The sequence below is a fragment of the Malaya genurostris genome, chromosome 2 (genome assembly GCF_030247185.1).
Source record: "Malaya genurostris strain Urasoe2022 chromosome 2, Malgen_1.1, whole genome shotgun sequence".
NCBI lineage: Eukaryota > Metazoa > Arthropoda > Insecta > Diptera > Culicidae > Malaya > Malaya genurostris.
The window spans coordinates 151,641,802-151,667,248 of record NC_080571.1 but is presented as its reverse complement, the minus strand read 5'-3'; the positions used below and the strand labels follow the sequence as shown (position 1 = coordinate 151,667,248).

Below are 25,447 nucleotides of genomic sequence, written 5' to 3'. Positions count from 1 at the left end.
TCGCGGAGCTCATAAGTTGAACGGTTATAAGGTCCAGAATTCGCTCTAAACAAGGAATGCGGTCGCTCGAAATAATGTGTTATCTACTGATAATTCAAACTTGAAATAAAACATTTACTTGAGGGAAAACATTTTTTTCTAATTTGGCATTTCACAGAAAAAAGGAAAGAAGAATATTTTCGAAAGACGGGGAAAATTCATTTTTTGATACAGTTAATAATGAACTGGAACGAACCACATACGACAACACAACAGAGCTCTCGATTCCGGTTTTGAATACCCTTGATTTCTGATTCACTACCAATATTCTGTATTTAAAATAAGTAATAGATCCCAGACTAAAAAATTTTTTCCATGTTTGTGATATCGAAGTTTTATTCCACACCTTATTATTACAAAGCTGCTTAATATTATAATAATTTGAAAAATGCTCATGTTTCAATTGTCCAATGGAAGTCGAAAATATTAATGATAAATTACAAATAATAATGAGAATAATAATAAATAGTAAATGAGTCTAACAAAATTAAAATAATAAAATATTTTCACGAATTGTACTGTTAACAAGCTCCATCAGTTCAGGGTCTCAAATTTATATCTGAAATGTCCCAAATGATGTAGTTAGCTTTATTGTCACTTCCAATTTCAGGTGTTAAATTATTTTCGCAATAGTATGATCCAACCTTCTTGAAGCAATTGCTATATAAAAGTAGGCTATGCGACAAATATGTCGAACAATAGATATTTTGATTTCCAGAGTGGATGAATCATACTTGCAAACAAGGATCATCTTGATAATACCAAGATTTTCAGAAGTTGTTTGTTGTCTTTTTTAAAAGTCTAGCTCGAATGTCCCGAAAAATATATTGGTTATATAAAAATTCGTCCACTCTAAGGAAAATAAAACAGATTATTTACAACTATTTTTTAAAAATGATCTATAACCATAGTTATATATTTATAATTCTCAAATATATAACTATGGTCATGGAAAATTTTTGTATTCCATGACCATAGTTATATATTTTAAATAAATCAAACTTGCTTACATTTCTTTTTGGCTGCATCAACTATTATGAACTGACATATAAGATGGATTGTATGCATCTTGAAGCACATTGTTTTTGATTTTACTCTTTTCGCATTGTGACTAAAATGTAAATTTCTTAGTTGATCGAACTCAAGCAAAACAAAATATTGATACTTCATTTCGTTCGTGAATTTTTACCTTTCCGTTTTAAAAAATTTCTTAGGGTGAATTTCCTATTTGAGTATTTCATTGCAATACAGCTGAAGAACATAATTTTCAATGATTCCGGTAAAAGTGATGCAACTTGATTGATATAAACACATTGTCCAAAACGATCACATTTTCATTTTTTTTACTTGCCTTAGACATAATACCCCAGCAGCCGTATAATATGTCTCACAACAAATCAACGGTATCTCAACAATGTTCCATTTGCCCTTCGAAATGTCCGTAAAGTGACTGTTTTGAGAAAATTAGTATGTCGAAGATATGGCGGATGAAATGCTTATTTAGTCGAAGCAGAACCTTACATCGAAAAGCTGCCTATTGATATTTTCAGTTTAGTTATTTTTCAGCAAACGACAACTCCCAAACTTGCATAGCAGAAAAATCCTAAGAAATGATAGTGTTAGTGATAAAATATTTGTTTAAAAAAGTTATGATTACTTGTTATAGTATTACAATAAGCTTGTAATACTGATTTTCCCCTACAGTATTACAAGCTTATTAATTACTAATAAATAATAAACAAGCGTTACTAATTCCTAATTTTACTAAAACATGGATAGAAATCATTTTACAAAGTAGTAATAATTACTTACATTTTATACTCATCTATATTCAACGTTTACGCAGAGAGAACGGAAAACGAAAACAAAAGAAACGTTGTTAGCGTCTACCGCATGTGGCATTTTGCACACCCCGATGCATGCGTTGACATTGCGTGCGTGCGAAAGAAGGAAAAACTCATTTATTTTTACAACTCGCACGAAATCTTTCGATAAAAACGTTTATCAGGCACAATTTATATACGAATCGATAGAAAAATTAATTACCTAGAATCGTATGTTCTTTTAATTCCCGTTTTCTTCCCCGTTTCCTCGTAATTTTGGGTAAAGTGCGTGAAACCCCGGGTAGGCAGCGAACTTCACCTGACCACGGCGAAGCGCTACCTTAAGAAAAACAAACAATTCGTTTGGACTAATGAATGCCAAAACGCACATTACAACTATACCTAATGTCACCTAAATTACTTCAATACCCAGACTCACACTATCCTTTATACTCACAACCGACGCTTCAGACGTAGGTTGCGAAGCTGTAATTTTTCAAATCAGAAACGGAAACGACTTACCTATAGCTTTTGCGAGCAAAAGTTTTACCCCGGGCGAAAAGAATAAATCAACAATACTAAAGGAACTGACAGGAATACACTGGGGAATAAACTATTTTAAGCCTTACCTATACGGAAGAAAATTTACGGTCAAGACAGACAACCGACCTCTAGTATATCTATTCAACATGAAAAACCCTACTTCTAAGCTAACAAGAATGAGATTAGATTTAGAAGAATTTGATTTCAACATAGAATATATTAATGGAAAAAGCAACGCTACGCAGATGCCTTATCCAGAATTATAACAATCTCCGATGAATTAAAAGCCCTCAACGTATTTAGAGTCAACACAAGAGCTATGACAAAATTAAATAATAATATTGATAATAACAAAAATATTAACAACGACAATTTTAACAATAAACCGACAACTGTGAAAGACAAGCTACTAACGACAAAAGATAAACCTATTTTAATCCACCTAGTGGTGTAATGATGCCTTTCTCATATTACTCATTACATCATAAATATAACCGTGAAATTCGCAAAAACAACTGATTATTAAATAGAAATAGGAAAATATGTTCGGACCTAATCTCTCTACAAATCCTGACCTAATCTCTCTACAAATCCTGTTTAACCTGTAGTTCCGGAACCGAAAGTAGTAATCACAACAAATTAAAGAATAAGTTTGTGAAAATCGATCTGGCCATCACCAAGAAAAATGAGTGAGATCCAAGGGGAGAGTTGTTTAACACAAACTATATTGTGCCTCTAAAAAAACACGTGATATACTGTGAGTCTAAGTGTGCCACGCTGTTCCCCATGAAACAGCTACTTGTCAAAACTGAGCCCTTTGTGTGCCGCAACTGTGCAACTGTATGAAAACGAAAATGCCAATATTGATAAATGCTCCAACGCATTGTGTTAATGTGTGATTGGCACATTGTTCTAAGCGTCCTCCCCTTGGTGAGATCCTTCCTGCAGTTTTTAATCACTATTTACAATTCTTCCGAAACCGGATTCAGATAAACGAAATAGCCGAAGTTGGTTCGCTTGCTACCAACAAATACGACCTACAAATTGGAACAGTTTTGAATGTAGTTAAACCTATACTTACTATCTCATGCTCTATTTCGATTAAACCAATTAAACGAAATGTAACAAATGAAACGAACCTTATTATTATTATTATTATTATTAATCTTATTATTATTATTATTATTATTATTATTATTAATATTATTATAATTATTATTATTATTATTATTATTATTATTATTATTATTATTATTATTATTATTATTATTATTATTATTATTATTATTATTATTATTATTAATAATGACATCACTACACAACGTGTACGAAATAGAACAAAGCACGCCTTGTTCGTTTAGTGTTTTCTTCTTCTTTCGATGTTGTACATATTGTCACTCTATATGGCGATTTGATAACTTTGACACTCATCGCCCTGTAACTGCGGAACCGGAAGTCGGATGAAATTTCACAGTAGCTTTGAAGACAGTATGAACTTTCATCAGAGGATTTGAAAATACAGAAAAGAATTAACGGCATGTGTAGCATATACTCAGCTGAAAGCTTAGCAGTCATGGACGCACTATCCTGGATTGTAAATAACCCTAGAATTGGAGCTTATTTAATATGCACAGACTCGATGAGCGTACTCACAACGCTCGAAAAGCAAAAAACCAATAGTAAATGGAAAGACAAATTCCAAGCATCGTATGCTGAAGCTAGAAGAAAAGGTACAGAAGTGATCGTGTGCTGGGTACCAAGCGTTGGTATTACCGGAAACGAAACAGCGGACCAAAACGCGAAGCAGGCCCTAAAATCAAAAATCATAGACAACAAGCAAATTGACCTAAAAGAATTTAAAGCGATAATAAAAAACGAAATACTGAGTAGGTGGCAGCAATGTTGGAATCAAGAAACACGCAACAAACTTCGCGAAGTCAAAAATACAATTTTACCTTTTACGGAAGCAGTTGGAACAAACAGACAAGAAAGCGTAAAATTGGCAAGACTACGTATAGGACATACACTTTTCACACATAGTTATCTGTTGGATAAGACCGAGACACCACGATGTCAACTGTGCAATAGCATACTATCGGTTAAACATGTTATCGTAGACTGCGCAGCACTGACGGAACAGCGTGAAAAAATAGGACTGTCACCCAACCTGCGGGAAGCCCTCGCGGATGACCAGGAACGAGCAAAAACAGTGATAAAATACTTCAAAGATATTAAGCTATATGATCAAATTTGAGTACTAAATAGTACAAGCGAACTGTATTTATAAATTTCAACGGACCTAAATGACTTTGTTTAAAAAGGTCCCTAAATAATAAAAAAAAAAAGTATGAACTTTAATTCAAATCAAGATTTGTAAAAATCGGTTAAAACATGGCAGATAAATCGAATTGAATTTAGTTTTAGGTTCGTTTCATTTGTTAGATTTCGTTTAATTGGTTTAATCGAAATAGAGCATGAGATAGTAAGTATAGGTTTAACTACATTCAAAACTGTTCCAATTTGTAGGTCGTATTTGTTGGTAGCAAGCGAACCAACTTCGGCTATTTCGTTTATCTGAATCCGGTTTCGGAAGAATTGTAAATAGTGATTAAAAACTGCAGGAAGGATCTCACCACTATATATATATATATATATATATATATATATATATATATATATATATATATATATATATATATATATATATATATATATATATATATATATATATATATATATATATATATATATATATATATATGTATATATATATATATATATATATATATATATATATATATGTATATATATATATATATATATTTATATATATATATATATATATATATATATATATATATATATATATATATATATATATATATATATATATATATATATATATATATATATATATATATATATATATATATATATATATATATATATATATATATATATATATATATATATATATATATATAGTGTTTGGAAAGGAGAGAGGAGGAACGAACCTGGACCGAGTACTAATACTTGAGACTGAAACCAAATCGGAAACGCTCCGAATTCGGAAATACCAGCGTAAAGCGAAAAATCGTGACCGCGTGTTACTGTACTATTACTTTTAATGTTTGTTCATATAATATTGGATACATGAAATCTTCTGTTCTTAGCGAGTATAGACCGGTCAAGCGTCGAGGGGTTGACGATTATAAATCAGCAACATCCTCCCCGCCTTGAGACCGGCTCAATCAGGAAGCGGACATAGCTTCTGCACCGAACGCTGATACTCCGATTTTCCTCTGCGAAGAGTGACGTTGTGAATCAATCCTTGTTGGTCCGGGTTAACGGCAACGATGCGTGCTATGTCCCAAGTTGACGGTGGGCTGTTATCATTCTTCACTAGTACCAAAGAACCGAGTTTGAGATTTTCCTGCTTCATCTTCCACTTTCCTCTGGGTTGCAATGTGGCAATATGCTCATCGCGCCAGCGCCACCAGAACTCCTCTGTATATCGCTGTACCATTTTCCATCGATCTAGATAATTCACCTTGAGATGGGTGCTTCCGGTTCCGGTAACATGTTGAGAAGTTGACCAACCAAGAAATGCCCCGGTGTGAGGGCTTCGAAGCTTTCAGGATTCGAGGATAGAGAGCAGAGGGGTCTTGAGTTGTGACCAGACTCTACGTGCCACAATACTGTTGATAACTCTTCGTATGTTGAATTTTTATCTCCGATGATCGGCCGAAGTAGCTCCTTTGCGCTTTTAACAGCGGTTTCCCAAATGCCACCTTGATGCGGGCTGGCAGGCGGTATGAATCGCCTGCGAATTCCGAGATTTGAGAAGTAATTTTTCGTTTTGCTTTAGCGTGGTTAGTTGTGATTTCGTAAATTTCCTGCAGTTGTCGATTGGCACCTACCAGATTTGTGCCGTTATCGGACCAAACCTCGCTACAATAACCGCGTCGTGAAATCATCCTTCTAAATGCTCCCAGAAACGTATCAGTGCTTAAATCACCTGCGACTTCCAAGTGAATAGCCTTGGTTGAAAGACAGATAAAAACTACGATGTATCCCTTCATACACCGTGCTCCACGAGTATTACTGCAACGTACCATTATCGGACCAGCATAGTACATGAGCAAAAGGGCGACATGCTGTCACTCCAGCTGCTGGTAAACTTCCCATTAGCTGTTTCGCCGTTTGCGCTTTCTGCCGACAACACGACAAACATTTTCGGATCACCTGTTTGATCACTACCTGGTAGCCTTGAATCCAATAACGTTGGTTTATTGTTGCTGTCATCAAAGTTGGCATGGTAATGTCATGGCAATTGCTTACATGAATTTCCTCCACCAGTAGTTTAGTAAAGTGATTGGTTTTCGAAAATATTATAGGATGTTTAACATCGAAGGCATACAACGACTGTTGCAATCGTCCTCCTACCCCCAACGTACCGGCGTCGTCGAGAAACGGATACTGGTTTAGAATTCCGGATTTTACGGGAATTTCATCTCCACTAGCAAGTGCTTTTTTGTCGGTTGCATAGGATTCCTTCTGCGCCAGTCGAACAAATTTCATCCGAGCCTGATGCAGTTCCGAGGGTAAAATTGAACCGCAAAAGCTTATTGTTGCCGGTTATCACACATTTCATGTTGTACATAAATCTCGAAACACGAGCCAGCTGTCAGCAGGCCGCGATGAGACTGTATCGTTGTTCCATTATTTGTTTTTCGATGACATTGGTTGATTATTCTTGGATGTGACGCGCGACCAGTGCTTTCTCGGCAAGACGTCCAAAATCAAAGTAGTTCTGTTCGCTACATACGTGTCCCATTTGCGAGGGTGACCGGATAGCCACTTGTACGTTTATTCACTATAGGATTTGTTAAAGTATAAATTTCTATGTACTATAGTTGACACTTGTAGAAATTGTTAGAAGGATTTCGTTCTTTCATCATTGGAGTGACGATAGAACCTCCCAGCGTAGTTGTTCGGTTGAGATTGCTTTATTCAAAATGTTTTAAACTTAAACTAACCTGTTCTGCGATGCACATAAAGGTGGGAGGAGCCAGTTACAATACTTTCGTTAAATAAATTGTTAGCGAGAGAGAGGGAAAAGAGAGAGAATATCGATTGGTGCATCAATGCAAAAGAAGGCGATTGAACCTATCGTGCATTACGCAAGGGAAAGAAATGTCGCATTGGCGGATAGTGTGGGAAGCTTGCTTAGCGCCGTGTGCGGCATACGTTGCAACACGGCCGGCTAGCATGGGAACTTAATGTGAACCATATGGCTGGCTCTTGAGAAATGTAACGATCGTCAAGTGTTACGACCTGTTACTAATTTGGATGCATGGTACTTGAAGGATAAAGGATGTAACGATTGGTGTTTGGGATTTTAGTGCATGTTCGGTTTTGGTTTATGATCTGTGATCAGAGAAGGATTGGTTAGAAATCGTGTGAATGCTGGAATGTTGGAAAGTGTTTCGTTTGGGTTAGTCGGATCAATATTATCATGCTACATCACCCTCCTTTTGGTTGAATGATGTAACGTAGTGTAATCATTCAAATGTAATCGAACTGGCTCCCTAACATTATTAATGGATAGTGAACGTTGAAGTGTGTTGTGTATCTGCTGTATATAATCTACTGTATGTGTGGTTCAATTGGGGTTGTATGTGTGTCATTAAAATGTATATAAAAATTTTAATTTTTTTTTAAACTTTTACAAGTCTGTTTTTGTGTACTATCATTCGTTGCTTTGTTATGTTGTTTTCGATTTCTTTATTTACATCTAAAATTTTAATGATGGTGTACGGTCCAATATAAAATGAATCAAGTTTCTTCCTATTTTCGTTTTGTAGATACACTATTTCGCCTATTTGTATTTCTAGTGGGTTTATATGGATATTTGAGTTTTTGCATCTGGAATTTTCACTTTCACGTTATCTTTTGATGTGACGCGCGACCAGTGCTTTCTCGGCAAGACGTCAAAAATCAAAGAAGTTCTGTTCGCTACATACGTGTCCCATTTGCGGGGGTGACCGGATAGCCACTTGTACGTTTATTCACTATAGGATTTGTTAAAGTATAAATTTCTATGTACTATAGTTGACACTTGTAGAAATTGTTAGAAGGATTTCGTTCTTTCATCATTGGAGTGACGATAGAACCTCCCAGCGTAGTTGTTCGGTTGAGATTGCTTTATTCAAAATGTTTTAAACTTAAACTAACCTGTTCTGCGATGTACATAAAGGTGGGAGGAGCCAGTTACAATACTTTCGTTAAATAAATTGTTAGCGGGAGAGAGGGAAAAGAGAGAGAATATCGATTGGTGCATCAATGCAAAAGAAGGCGATTGAACCCATCGCGCATTACGCAAGGGAAAGAAATGTCGCATTGGCGGACAGCTCAAGGGCAATCTTTAGGAGTTATGTCGTGAATTTCGAGTTTTTACATGAAAAATTGTATGTTGCTGTACGCGTGTCAGCAACCATCGGTTTTATATATTTTTACCGAATTGAGAAACAAAAAACCTGTTTTAATCCACCTAGTGGTGTAATAAAGCCTTTCTCATGTATAATATTATGGTATTCTAATCAAAATTTTTCTCTTCGATTTTTGAAAGAAACCAAGGGATTGCTTGTGCATGAACTAGTATAACATACAGAATGAGCAATACTTTGCTCGCGTAGGTTATTTTTAAGAAAACGCACTCCCATATCACTCTCAATGACGATATAAATGTTGTTGTATCCGAAAATATGCTGTAATATTTGGTAGGACCATAAGACCTTTTATATCAGCCTATGATTGGGATTAAGGGTTTTGAGCCCAATTTACAACGTTTTTCACAGCTTTGCTCCGCCAGTTAAGGTGACGGTGTACAATATTCAACACACTTTACCCTATAACACCGGAACCGAAAGACTAGGACAGCTGGAATCGATTTGATTAGTTGCCTACTGATAATGAATATCGATTTGTGTAGTTTTGAAACCAGTTTAGACAATTTTTTACGTTTTTTGTCTCGCCGGTTTGAGTGACGGTATACAATATTGAACACACTGTACCCTATAACTCCGGAACTGAAAGTCGGATCTGAATGAAATTCAGGAGACCTTTTATTTGAATCTAAGTTTGTGGAAATCGGTCAAACCATCGCTGAGAAAAGTGAGTGAGATCCATTTTGGTATATATGACCACTATTTCTGGTGCTTCTGGAACCGGATACCGGGAACCAGGATAGCCGGAATCGGTTCATTTAGTTGCCTACTGATAATAACTATCGATTTGGGTAGTTTTGAAATCAGTTTAGAACATTTTTTACGTATTTTGTATCGCCGGTTTAAGTGATGGTGTACAACATTGAACATACTTTACCCTATAACTCCGGAACCGAAAGAGTCGTTGCTGATAGCGTAGCTGAGGTTGACCAATCAGACAGCTTTCTTCCTGAGAAAAGTAGAGTCACTGCGAATGAGCTGATCGATATTGTGAAAGAAAAATATGAAGGCCCCCCGTTTTGACAACACTTTCAACATTGAGCTGAAACGTTTGAGTATTCTCTCATTTGATTTCTTAGCTAAAATTTTTAATATGTGCTGTGAGCTCGGCTACTTCCCTTCTATAAGGAAGTTAGCTAAAATTATCCCAGCTTTGAAAACCGGGGAATAATCCTGTGCTGTCGGCCCATCAGCTTATTCTCTGCCCTAACCAAGCCGTTTGTAAAGTCAATGCAAAGACGGATTCTTGCTTACACGGATCAACAGGATGTATTACTGGAAGAACAGTTTGGGATCCGGAAGGAAGATTCACCATCCACCAACTCTCAAGGGTTAACAACGTCATCCAGCAATACTAATCAGTGTTAAAAACGGCAGCCATGGCAATGTTGGATATTGAAAAGGCATTCGACAATGTGTGGCACGGTGGCCTGGTGTTTAAACTGCATCGGTATAATTTTCCGATGCATCTTATTTAAATTATCAAAAATTATCTTGCATGTAGAGCATTCCTGGATTCTCTGAATAATGCACTTTCAGAAAGATTAACTATTCTTGCTGGTGTACCCAAAGGAAGTATTCTAGGTCCCATCCTATACAAAATTTTTACATCAGACATCCCACCTCTTCCGGGTGGGTGTCACAATTTTCTGATGATACTGCCATTGTTTACAAAGGTCGTGTCATTAATGCTCTGAAGAATGAACTACAGACAGGTCTGGACGCTCTAACTGAATATTTTACAAGCTGGAAAATTGTGATCAATGCAGCAAAAACTCAGGTCATCTTGTTTCCACATTCAAGATCTCCAAAACTTGTTCCATCAGACGAATGCCGAATACGATTCACGGATGAGGTCATCCAATGATCCGACGAAGTTATCTATCTGGGACTCACCTTTGACAGACATCTGATATTTAGGTCACATATTGACAAAATCGTTCAAAAATGCAGCATACTCATTAGGTCTCAGTATCCGCTGATTTGTAGAACATCTAACCTGTGCCTGAAGAATCAGATGGCTGCCTATGAACAAATCATCTCTCCCGCAATTGAATACGCAGTCCCTGTTTGGCGGGACTGTGCACGCACGCACGCAAAAACTTACCTTCGATTTGCGAACAACTTATCCTACTTGTTGCACTATTTATGTACCACTTAATTCCACTATTTCACTGTCACGTTATTACACTTTCACAAAGTCACTATACTTTAATGAAGCATAACAAACGTTACAATACATATACGCGTATTTCGGAATGTTATTTACATCCTTCTTCAGTGTATCGTGTACACTGTGTACACTAGTATAGTGACTTTGTGATAGTGTAGTATAGTGACTTTGTGATAGTGTAATAACGTGACAGTGAAATAGTGAAATTAAATGGTACATAAATAGTGCAACTATTGAATATATTCCGCTAACAGCTCATGGTAAAAATAGTAAAAATAGAAATCCTAATAGTTCTTCAGAAAACTTTTAGAGTCATTAGAACGGCTGATTTTGTGTAATGCTCTCCACCGTTGTTTTTTTCACCAATGCTAATGACTGGCAGCTGTGACGTAATCGTTCTTGTCGAAAGCGAAACTAGTTGTACAGACGACACAAAACACATCTGTTCGCAGTGGCGATAGAATCCAAACTGATTCAATTTTTACTAAGAGGTTTCTTTTTATGTGATTTCGTTTGTAGCTTTTTCACTAATGGGCGGTCCTAACGGCTATAAAAATAGCCGCACACAGAATTTTAATGTCGATTATTTCATTTCGGATTTGCATAATTTTTTGAAAGAAATTATCAATATGCTGTAGGGATTCTTTTCCAGCATTCAGAAGGGTCAAATTGCGAATTTCTCAACGACATTAATCTCTGGAACATTTTTCGCAAAAAAAAAAGGTTTCACTTGATCTCGATTGCTGTGAATTTCACACAGCAAAAAGTGCACAAATCTAACCAAACTGTTCTTGATTTGCACTAAACTGAGGATAATTACCTTCGATTTGCGAACAACAATTCCTAATAGTTCTTTAGAGAACTTTTAGAGCCATTAGAACGGCTGATTTTGTATATGCTCTCCACCGTTGTTTTTTTCACCGATGCTAATGACTGGCAGCTGTGACGTAATCGCTCTTGTCGAAAGCGAAACTAGCTTTGCAAACGACACAAAATACATCTGCTCGCAGTGGCGATAGCTCGAGCTTAAGCTTGAGCGACCACCCCTGGTTGCTACTCCGTTACTGATCGGGATTAGCTGAAATTGTACAGGGAATTTCTAGATGATTCGACCTGGGACTGGTAAATCTTCCTTCAATGTACATCTTCTGGTAATCCCAGAATTCATTGATCAGTACCGGCGCCGGCCCGGCCCGAACGAAGATCGTCTAAGGAATGGAAAGGATGTTAGTCCAACACTTGTTGTTACTAGAGGCCGTATATACTACTGCGCACTCCACATGTGTCACGGATAGGATATTTGTTAGTAAAAATTTCAGTATTGGTATTATTCACGCGCGACTCAGTATGTTCCGAATTCAAGATGCTCGGATGCACCACTAAACTCACTGACTTCCCGAATGAACGTTTCAACAATATCCTATATTGAAGCCATATTCTAAACATTTTTTATAAAATCATTTTCAATCACCCAATAAAGGTCAAAAAATTTCACGCGCGTCTTGATTCTTTATTATTTCCGCTTTAATATTAAAATTATTAATTGGGCAGCCGGCTACCGAGAAAAAAAATTAATTTATTGTTTGAAATATTAATATCAAGTATTTTTTACTATGTATTCAACATACCGATATATGTTATTTCTGTTATTAACTTTGTAATATCAACGGATTTGCGCACGCTAGACGGAAATTGATAGGTTTAATGAAGAGATAATTTAGTAAAAAAGAGTAATCAAAAGTGAAACGTTGAAAATATTCATCGGTAGTTTATTCATTTCATTCGAAAACAATCAAATTACGTTTCGATCGCTTGTTCACTATGTGCAAATTTGGCGATTGTAGTCAGGCGCGTATACAGGGGGGGGTTTTAGGGGTTCAAACCCCCCCCCCCCGAAACAAAAAATTATAACCCATGGGAAACATTGTGATATAAATTGTGCATGTGTTGATTTATCACCATGTTCTAAAACCCCCCCCGAAAATTTTCTCTGGCTACGCGCCTGATTGTAGTCAAAAATGTGTATGGTTCCTCCTCGTTACTAGAATGGAAATAAAAAGTTATCGATACTAGTATCCTACCTTCCCATGTTTATCATATTATTTGGATGCTCAAACAAAACAAAACTTTTCATTTGACAGCACCGATTCGACATTCAGAGATGCCAGATTTACTGCAGCAGACTTTTAAAATCCCTGCAGGTACTCTGCTGAATTTTGAGGCTTTTTTTACTTATACAAATAGTGAACAGCATACAGACTTCTAAAACTCAGCGGTCGTGATTTTTTTCTTATTATTTTTCCCCTTTCTTTCCCTTTTGCTCGCAGAGTCTGGCATCGCTTAACTGTAGACCACAGTTGATTTGTTCCCAGTGAGTGCTATATCGGCTGGTTAGTTATATTTGGAAAAATATATAACGAAATAATACTCCCTTTTGCGATATCATCTCCCGTTCCAGTACTGAGTTTAGGTTTACATTTGTTCACTCTGACCATCCATCCACTGTTCATATTTATTCCACACAGAGGCAGCGGTATTTAGATTCACCAAATATCCAACATATTCCATTGTAAAAGTTAAAAATCACACGGTATTTCACATTTTGTCAGAGCAGACAAGCGGCTGATCAATTCCACTCAACACCAGGGTTGCCAATCCACATCTGCTCGCAGTGGCGATAGAATCCAAACTGATTCAATTTTTGTTGAGAGACCTGTTTTTACCTGATTTCGTTTGTAGCTTTTTCACTAATGAGCGGTCCTAACGGCTATAAAAATAGCCGCATACAGAATTTTAATGTCGATTATTTCTTTTCGGATTTGCATAATTTATTGAAATCAACTATCAATATGCTGTAGGGATTCGTTTCCAGCATTCAGAAGAACCAAATTGAGGAACTCACTACGGTATTCATCACTTTTCGGAACATTTTTTTCGAACGATTTGTTGTACAGCAGCAGATATTTTGTTCTCTTCCTCAGAACGCGTTCTGATTGGCTGGTGTTGACATGGGTCAAATGAGACAGGTTTTCCAATAGTGTACTATTGAAATACTTCAATGCTTTAGCTATACACGTTTAAGTTGAAAAATTTCAATTCTATTGGTAGTTAGATTATATCAATCCCTTCACAGATCACTGAGCTATGAGCTTTAAAAATACGAGAAAAGCAAACGCGCCTTATGGATCATCCTCTTTGATACTCGTTTATACCAAACATTTCAGAAAAGTTTAATTTTGAATTTTTTGAGATTATGTCACACATGTTTATGTTCATCATAAAATTGTGATCATATTCCTGATGGCATGTAGCAAAAATTATCTTGATTCGTTAGATACAACAAGAGATATTCACGATCAAAAACTTATCACTCTCTCAGAGGGTAAATTTTGAAAAGGCACCCCATAGTATCTTATCTTATATCGTTTATTTATACCCGGTTTCAACCTAGTTACGGTCATTCACCGGGATCAGTCCATAGTAAAGTAAGTCGTATTCACGACTAAAAAATTCTTCGCTGGTGCCCGTCGCCGGCTGGACATCGTCGGCAACATACCCCTATGAAGGTTGTATTGATAGTCTGCTCTTTCCTATCAGAAGCAGATTGTTACGGAAAATCAAACCGCAATTGTTTTTAAAGATTTATTAATTTCAGTTCGTTTGACGTAAAGCCGCCACAACTAAGTTCAGTTTTTTTCAAATATACTATATATCTATATGAATCACTTTTGCGATTCACGAGGGACATCATCGTAAAGTGCTATGGAAAAAAAGGTTATGTGTAATAATACAAATAAAACAAATTTTTTAATGCACATATGACAGTTTTCCCAATCGCACTGAACCAAACAACTCCAAATATATGAAACATTTCTCGATTAACACTGAACGAAAAAATAAGCTGTAAATACGGTTTAGAATCGCAATCTGATACTAACTCGGACGAGAACATTTTGTTTATATAAAAATCCCTATTCATATAAATATGCGTGAAATGTGCAAGCAGAACTAAACAAATGAATCTTAATGTTAGTTCCAGAATTTTATCAACATTTCCGAATTCTTGATTTGAAAAATTACGATTACGGTGATATTGATATACAATACCAGGTTGTTTAATAAATAAATAAATAAATGTTTCAAAACAAAAAAATAGTACCATATGAATAAACCATAATTCGCCTCAACGAGAGCTATCAATTTAAGTAAAAGTAATAAGTATAACTTGTTCTTTAGCTTTCTGTATTACTCTTATCGTACTACTTATTAACATTTTTTCAGTGCTAAACATATTTTCTATTTGTCGAAGTTTGAAATTGTTCTTCTGTTGAATGAAATTCAATTACTTTTTGTCGTGAATACGACTTACTTTACTATGGGGTGCATTTTCAAAATTTACCCTCTGAGAGAGTGATAAGTTTTTGATCATGAATTTCTCTTGTTGTATCTAACAAATCAAGATAATTTTTGCTAGATGCCATCGGGAATATGATCACAATTTTATTATAAAATTTTCGGTTGTGTGACATAATTTAAATAATGTGATCTGTGAAGGGATTGATATAATCTAACTACCAATAGAATCGAAATTTTTCAACTTAAACGTGTATAGCTAAAGCATTGAAGTATTCCAATAGTACACTATTGAAAAACCTGTTTCATTTGACCCATGTCAACACCAGCCAATCAGAACGCGTTCTGAGGAAGAGAACAAAATATCTGCTGCTGTACAACGTTCGAGAAAAATGTTCCGAAAAGTGGTGAATATCGTAGTGAGTTCCTCAATTTGGTACTTCTGAATTCTAGAAACGAATCCCTACAGCATATTGATAGTTTCTTTCAATAAATGATGTAAATCCGAAATGAAATAATCGACATTAAAATTCTGTATGCGGCTATTTTTATAGCCGTTAGGACCGCCCATTAGTGAAACAGCTACAAACGACATCAGGTAAAAACAAGCCTCTCAACAAAAATTGATTCAGTTTGGATTCTATCGGCACTGCGAGCAGATGTGTTCTGTGTCGTCTGCACAACTAGTTTCGCTTTCGACAAGAGCGATTACGTCACAGCTGCCAGTCATTAGCATTGGTGAAAAAACAACGGCGGAGAGCATTACACAAATTCAGCCGTTCTAATGGCTCTAAAAGTTATCTAAAGAACTATTAGGATTTGTTGTTCACAAATCGAAAGGAAATATCCTCAGTTTAGTGCAAATCTAGAACAGTTTGGTTAGATTTTTGCACGTTTCGCTGTGTGAAATTCACAGTAATCGAGATCAAGTGAAGCCTTCTTTGTTTTTTTGCGAAAAATGTTCCAGAGTTTAATGTTGAAGAGAATTACGCAATTTGACCCTTATGAATGCTAGAAACGAATCCCTACAGCATATTGATAGTTTCTATCAATAAATTTTGCAAATCCGAAATGAAGTAATCGACATTAAAATTCTGTATGCGGCTATTTTTATAGCCGTTAGGACCGCCCATTAGTGAAAAAGCTACAAACGAAATCAGGTAGAAACAAGCCTATCAACAAAAAGTGAAGTCTTCTTTGTGTTGCGAAAAATGTGCAAAAGGGGAATGCTTGCATAATTCATACAATTGATCAACTAATTGATATTCGGAAGTGTTAAGGAACATGTCAGTTGTTTTCGTATTCACGACATCCAGTTATGTCTCTGACATTACCCACCCGCCTTTTAGAAAATATATATCGAAATTTAAAACTTTGACTAACAGTTTAAACTTTTCGCAAAAAAATTCACAGCAATAGGCAGATCGCTTAGTATATGCACTTTTAATTCATAGATAATTTATAAAAAAGACAATTTTCTTTTGCATTCTATCTTTCCCTGAGAGAAAAGATAATGCGCAGCTAAAATTAATTCAATTTCATGAACGCAATGAAAAAAATATCGCAATCAAAGTAACTTGTAATACACTGTTCATTTCATTTTATTTTATATATCAGAAGTGATCTGCCAAACATTGCTTTCACAGCCTATAGGTTTCGTCTTTTCAGCACTTTTCATAACATTCATGAGCAAAGTTAAACGATGTCCAGCCAGCGACTGGCACCAGTAAAGAAGGTGACAAGCGATTATAAATACATTCTCCTACTCAGTGCTTGAGTGGAGGAATAGGTATAAAGCGAGAAGACTAATGTTTGATGGACAGAGAAGATGTTTGAATCTATGGTATCGGTCGGGTGACGGTCAGGATGTACACCATATTCGATGTACGTTTTACCATGTTTGGCTGCGTGTTAGAGTATCTAATAACAAGTTTCAGAGTGGCGAAATGATAGCGCGTATGCACAGAATGCATAAGAACGCAGGTTCGAGTCCTGTCTCTGAGCGTATCTTTTTCCAATAAATCATCTTTTCTGTTAGTTTTTCATTCATTTGGCTTCTCCAATATATGTTTCCACTCAGTCATTGCAAAAGCTGAATTGGAAGTACTTTTTGTAACATAGTTGTGTTTGGGTTATTGTAATGAAATTCAAGATGTTTAACTACAACTGGCCACAACTGATGATACAAATTTTGCTTTTCGGGCATTGGTAATGATTATGTAAAATTTAAGCCGATATAAAACACAAAAAAAAACATTTTTTTAATTCAAATTGAATTGCTCCATAAGGTTGGGAGCTGAATAGTGTTGAGTTTTGAGTTAACGCCGACAATCTGATTTTGCCACTTGCACAAATCAATCCTGTTGTCTCTGAATGAGATTTCAGTGCGTTGGGAGAGCAGTAATTACATCCATCGTGAAGATAGGGAATAACATTCCAGGAATTATAAGCAAACAACGAATCATAAATCAGAAAAATGGAAACCTACATGCTGTTCATTTGGCACACATATTTCATTGAACATAAAGAAATACGTGAATTAAGTAGGCTCATTAAAATCTGAACACAAATCAGCTCGCTTTGCTATTTTGCTCTCCAGCGCATAATCATTACACAATTCGATATGCGCAAAACAATCATCGAAAATCGAGCAATTTCCAATTCCATACAAAACAATTTTCTAGATATTCTTCGCTTTTCCGCAGGATTTGTCTTATGCAAAATAACCTAAAATCTCCTTATAAACGTTACCTTTCGAATAAAAAACCTGTTTTGATTCACCAAGAGATTTATTTATGCCTTTCTCATATATAATACTGTGGTATTCTATTCAAAATGTTTCTCTTCCATTTTTCGAAATTTTTGCTGCTGCTGCTGCTGCTGCTGCTGCTGCTGCTGCTGCTGCTGCTGCTGCTGCTGCTGCTGCTGCTGCTGCTGCTGTTGTTGTCGTGTTTACTGTTGTAGTCAGAACTGGCTGAACTTAAAGCAATCCTAAATATTTCTTTATCACAGTGATGTGGTCGTCTTGAAAAGGACGGGGTTTTCAACTCCTCATCGTTATGGATGGCCAGCTGTAGATGGCGAGGGATGATTTTCGTTTTCTTGTTGTCACAGGCAGCATTACCGGCCAATTTCAACACTTCGGTAGCCAAGTACTCCATCACTGCCACCAGATAGACCGATGCACCGGCACCGACACGCTCTGCGTAGTTTACCTTCCGGAGCAGACGATGGATTTTGCCAACTGGGAACTGCAGACGAGCACGGTTCGAGCGGGACTTTGCCTTGCCCTTAACTCTTCCTCCTGTGTGCGTGTTTCTGCGTAAAAATTCCACAAGATGCTGTTAACAGCTCGACAGTAAATTCAGTATTACTGGCTGCTGCTATACTAACTCTCTCTTTTATATCGTTTCACTGTTTCCCGTTCTGTCTATAGGAAAGGAATTCTAACAAAGGGGCTGTCCATACACCGTTGCCAGTAGCAGGTATAAAATGAAATGTGCTGTGAGAAATAGCGTCATTCATCTGGAGAAGTGCTCAATCACCATGAGTCAACTGAAAACGATTAAATCGTTATTCCACATAATCATCGAATGCAAAAGTATAAACCGGTACATCGGGATGTCACACAGTGCACGAACTGTTTGAACTACGGCCATGAAGCGAGGAATTGCCACGTGAAAAGTCGGTGCGGGAAATGTGCCGATTCTCACAATACCAACGATTGCCTACTAGATGACATCGCTATAAAATTTGTGAACTGTGATGGCGACCATCCATCTACTATCAAATCGTGTCCCAAACGTGCTGAGTTCATAAAAATTCGACAACAGGCGTCCCGTAAACAATCAACGCACAAGAATGTTCAACAGAAGGATGAAATTAATTTCCCACGGCTCCCACCGAAGAGGGATGTTCCGAATTTGCCGCCACAAAAATTACTCCTGGATGGGGCAATAATCAATCACAAGCAAAGGATGACTTTGGTGACTTATTCTCTGCTGAACAACTGATCGTCATTTTTGAAACAATGACAACAAAACTACGAAACTGCAGAACGCGGTTAGATCAAATCAAGGCCGTAGGCAAATTCATCATCGAATTTGCAATATAATGAGTTGGTTATAGTAAATTGGAATGCTTGCTCACTCAGGAGCAAAACTGCTGAATTGTCCGACTTTCTTCAAGAGAAGAAGGCCGATATTGCTATTTTAACTGAAACTCATCTTAAACCTGAAATTTCTATTTTTATTTTCAATTACAGGGTTCACAGGCTCGACAGGACAACTACCAGAGGAGGGGGAATTGCCATTGCCATTAATCGATCCATTCAGCATAGGCTTATGTCAGCCTTTAAATTGCAACTAATAGAAGCCATCGGAATTGAGATTACAACGACGATGGGACTCATCATCATCATTGCAGCGTACTGCCCTAAACAAATAAATTTTCGAGATGGTACGTGTGCATCATTGAAGCGAGATCTGGCTATGCTCACTCGACGACAGAACAAATTCATCATTGCTGGGGACCTGAATGCACGGCATGAGCTGTAGGGAAACAAAAGACAAAATCGAAACGGATTCGAACTTGCCGAAGATTACAAAGCTGGGCAGTACAACATCCTCGCTCCGGATCAACCAATGCGACTTTCCAGATCGAGAGTTCATTCCATTTTGGATATATTCATCAGCAACATCGCCATAGACAGCTCTCCGGTTGTCTTCAACGAGCTCTCTTCTGACCACTTTCCAGTAATATTGACGTTGGGATCTTTACCAGAAACAGTGCCTATTCAACTTCGGAGGAACTATTATCGCACCGACTGGGTCCAATTTCAACAAATCGCCGACCAACTTTTGTCGTGAATACGACTTACTTTACTATGGGGCGCCTTTTCAAAATTCACCCTCTGAGAGAGTGATAAGTTATTGATCGTAAATATCTCATGTTATATCTAATGAATCAACATAATTCTTGCTACACGCCATAGGAAATATGATCACAATTTTATAATAAAATTTTCAGTTCTGTGACATATTCTCAAATAGTTCAAAATTAAACTTTTCTGAAATGTTTGGTATAAACGAGTATCAAAGAAGATGATTCATAAGGCGCGTTTGCTTTCTCGTATTTTGAAAGGTCATAGCTCAGTGATCTGTAGAAGGATTTATATAATCTAACTACCAATAGAATCGAAAATTTTTAACTTAAACGTGTATTGCAACAACATTGAAGTTTTTCAATAGTACACTATTGAAAAACCTGTTTGATTTAACCCATGAAAGCACCAGCCAATCAGAACGCGAGATGTCTGAATCTATACAAGAGCATTCATATAAAAGTTGAGTGGTTCATTTTTCCTACCATTTGCTGAGCAAAAAATTAGTTCAAAATTAAACTTTTCTGAAATGTTTGGTATAAACGAGTATCAAAGAAGATGATTCATAAGGCGCGTTTGCTTTCTCGTATTTTGAAAGGTCATAGCTCAGTGATCTGTAGAAGGATTTATATAATCTAACTACCAATAGAATCGAAAATTTTTAACTTAAACGTGTATTGCAACAACATTGAAGTTTTTCAATAGTACACTATTGAAAAACCTGTTTGATTTAACCCATGAAAGCACCAGCCAATCAGAACGCGAGATGTCTGAATCTATACAAGAGCATTCATATAAAAGTTGAGTGGTTCATTTTTCCTACCATTTGCTGAGCAACTGTTCCCGAAACCAGACACACGAGAGCAACATCGAGGACCTGTCGTCTCACTGTTTCCCGATCTGAATGCACGAGACACCGTCAGCACAAGGACACCGAAAATCGGTAGAAAGGCAGCCAAAAAGTCCAGCAAGGCCCATTGCTGAAACAAGACACACACGAGAACCACACGGATCTCAATATTTCCTACCAAAAGATTGATCAAGATGGAAGCTAAATTAATTGCACCGTCACTAACACATTCAATTACGAAAGCGAAAGTGATGATTTTGAACACATTTTTATACTAGTATACAAATATGTCGTGCGAAACAGAGTTGAACAAATTGAACAAATGAAAGAGATGAACAAATATTTCCACTTGATTTGCACATTCTACTTTCCAGGCGTATCAGAACTGGCTAAACTTAAAGCAATCCTAAATATTTCTTTATCACAGTGACGTGGTCGTCCTGAAAAGGACGGGGTTTTCAACTCCTCATCATTACGGATGGCCAGCTGCAGATGGCGAGGGATGACTTTCGTTTTCTTGTTGTCACAGGCAGCATTACCGGCCAATTCCAACACTTCGGCAGCCAAGTACTCCATCACTGCCACCAGATAGACCGATGCACCGGCACCGACACGCTCTGCGTAGTTTACCTTCCGGAGCAGACGATGGATTTTGCCAACTGGGAACTGCAGACCAGCACGGTTCGAGCGGGACTTTGCCTTGCCCTTAACTCTTCCTCCTGTGTGCGTGTTTCTGCGTAAAAATTCCACAAATGCTTTTAACAGCTCGACAGCCAATTCAGTATTACTGGCTGCTGCTATACTAACTTTCTCTTTTATATCGTTTCACTGTTTCCCGTTCTGCCTGCAGGAAAGGAATTCTAACAAAGGGGACGTCCCTACTCCGTTACCAGTAGCAGGTATGAAATGAAATGTGATGTGAGAAATAGCGTCATTTAAGTTAAAGCAGCTACTCTGAACGTACGAGACACCGTCAGCTAGATGGCACCGAAAACCGGAAAAAAGGCAGATTTGTACCGTCACTAACACATTCAATTACGAACGGCAAAGCGAAAGCGAATGTGATGATGTTGAACACATCTTTATACTAGTATGGGGTCGTGTGAAAATATGCCATGCGATACAGGGTTGCCATATATACAGGTTAATCTGTATATTATTTATACATACATATATGTACAGATTAATCAGTATTATTATTATTATTCTTATTATTATTATTATTATTATTATTATTATTATTATTATTATTATCATTATTATTATTATTATTATTATTATTATTATTATTATTATTATTATTATTATTATTATTATTATTATTATTATTATTATTATTATTATTATTATTATTATTATTATTATTATTATTATTATTATTATTATTATTATTATTATTATTATTATTATTATTATTATTAAAAAGACTTGCATACCGAAGATCGTCGATACATTTCAGACCAGGCCATTGCAATTGTTTCGTACTGAATCTTCATCTTCGAACTTCATAGCTTCAATAAAAATAAACTACAAATTTGTCGTACCTAGCCTCCTATATTGGCAAATTAAAAAGGAATTGTTTCAAGTTTGGAATATATAGCTGTAGAATAGTAGCTGTTTAATGTAACTAATCTGTACTTTAATGTAGGTGCATCGCTTCAAACTCTATTAGTGAAAAAGGGGAAAGCTTGCACAATTGATACAATCAATCAACTAACTGATATTCGGAAAAGTGATGGGAGCGTGCCAGTTTTTTCGTATTCACGACATCCAGTTATGTCTGACATTACCCACCCGCATTTTTTATATTAAATTGTGTGTAAGCATAAGTGTGTCGTGAATACGCCATGCTTTAGCATAGGTGCACTGTTACAATTCTGCAAGTAAAAAATGATATCTTGCACAATTTACACAATATATCAACTTATTAGAGTGGTTTCTGAAGTGTGAAGTTTTATTCGTATTAACGTTATCCAGTTATGTCTCTGATATTACATTACTCACCCACTTTTTCAATATTATCATTTTGTATAATAAATTGATGAATGCACTGAACAGTTTTCCAGGCGTAATATTTCGTCCAAAAAAGCAACTGATAAACGTTAGTAGCATTTGTATTATTTAAAAAAGAGCTTACCTTGTAGATAACGCGAGTAATGTAAGAGCCACAACGTAAAATTGCATATCATTTGCTAAGTACCAGGACCAAATCATGCACATTTCATCAAATGGATACCAGTTGTTTATGTATAATATATTGCGCCACCAAAATTTATGACATGTTACATCATCGGTAATTCCGGGAGTAAATACGGATTTCCCATACGTCCATCTGGAATAAAGTTGGCATTTAAATAAATAACATTATTGGTTATAATTAGGTAGGTATTATAATTGATATCAAGTAACCGGGAGGCATACTAAAACCTCTTCCTAGGAGCGTGATAATACCTTTCTCTTGTCATTCAAACAGTCTTGTTGAAATATTTTTTTGGGATAATTTCTGACACGAATTCATGGGTTGGTTATCAATACAAATTCTTTGAAATTGTTTCGGCTATTTCACAAACGTGTGACTAACGCCAACGTCAAAAATCTGGAAACCAAAAGTATCACAAGGATAAATTTTTTAAATATTACCATTTAATTCTGTTATAAGTATATCACGTCACTATACAAATTCACTATGTATCTCACGACACTATAAATCTTGTATAATAAACGTCACATCACATATGCACATTTCGAATACAATTTATATTCATCTTCAGTGTGATAGTTTTGTTTAGTTATTGAAAGAATGCTGCAATGTTGTTTCTTTTATATGAAATGGAAGTAGGTAGATTCCTACAACAGGTATAAACACCTCGAAAAAATTATCTAATTTGTTTAGGGTAGGGAGAAATTAAGTGTTTTCTATGTTTGTCTGTCCCCTGTGTGTAGGTAGTAACTTAAAGAGCCAGGAAGACCTATTTCCTTGGTCTCTGTTTAGTAAAGAAGTGGAATTATGTTTGAAAATTTCCAGACTTTCTGCCGAATCTAATTTCCATGGGTTGGAAATTTGTCTTAAAATTTTTATGTCATTTGTAGTGAAATCATGGTTTTCGGAAAAGGCATGCTCAGCTACTTTCGACTTGAAATGGTGTGATAAACCCCGTTCCAGATCCTTGGATGCTTTCCCTATTTCCGCTATGTGTTCCTTGAAACGGATATCTAATGATCTCTTTGTTTGTCCAATGTATAATTTATCACAATGAGAACATGAAATTTTGTATACCCCCGATTTTTTCAATTTGTCAGTAGGATCTTTAGTAGATCCTAGTAAAGTTTTCAACTGGTTGCTAGTACTACTGAACACTAAATCCAAGCCAAAGGGTTTTAATTTTGATTTAAGTGGATATGCCATGTTAGAGTTGAAGTCTACCGATATTCTTTTCAAGGTTTCTGATAGGGGGGTCAAAGTTGTAAGTGATAATTTTTTCAATGATCTTAATTTCTTATCGAGGATTGTTTGGATTGAGCGCTCCGGATATCCATTGAGCTTTCCAATTTCGAAGATAAAATTTTTCTCTTTCACTACCGCATCATCTCTGAGGGGTAATGTTAGCATTCTGTGAAACATATGGTGAAATGCTGCCATTTTGTGTTGGTGAGAATGGTTAGAAATATTAGGTATAACTCGCTCTGTATTGGTTGGCTTCCTATATATTTCGAAAGATAAAGTTTTCGCCTCCCGTATAATAAGAACATCTAAGAAAGGTAAACTGTTGTTTGTCTCCCTCTCGCAGGTGAATTTTATGTTCCTATGTAAATTGTTGATTGTATCCAAAAAATTTTCCAAATCGTTACGTTTGATGATGCAAAATATATCATCAACGTATCTCCACCAGCGATTAGGTAGTAATCCTTGTTTATTTAAAAGTTCTTCGAGGTTTGCCATAAATAATTCGCATAAAAATGGGGAGAGCGGATTACCCATTGGGGCCCCTTGTAATTGTTTATAAAATTCCCCTCTGAATTTGAAATAATTTACATCCATGCAAAGCCGGGTTAGAGTAAGGTAAGACCTTACTTTGCATTTCCATAAACTACTACTCTTTTGTTTAACTAACCAATCTTCCAACAGATTGATTGAGTCCTTCACCGGGACACTTGGGAATAAAGAGGCTACATCGAAAGATACCATTATTTCGTCGTCTTCGATTTCACCTGAGTTCAGAAGTTGAGTAGCGAATTCTTGTGTATTGGGAATGGATCTACTAAAAAACTTTTTCG

General features: G+C 36.3%; 1 protein-coding gene across 6 annotated transcripts in view; it reads right to left on the bottom strand.

Moving 5' to 3' along the window:
- The window catches only part of LOC131427593 (nose resistant to fluoxetine protein 6), a 1,835,865-nt gene that overhangs the window by 801,285 nt on the left and 1,009,133 nt on the right, over positions 1 to 25,447 (bottom strand). For all 6 annotated transcript variants that reach the window (XM_058590935.1, XM_058590937.1, XM_058590936.1 and 3 more), the window contains one exon: positions 23,310 to 23,504. In XM_058590935.1, coding sequence (XP_058446918.1) covers positions 23,310 to 23,504 — 195 coding nt within the window. The remainder of the gene's footprint in view (positions 1 to 23,309; positions 23,505 to 25,447) is intronic.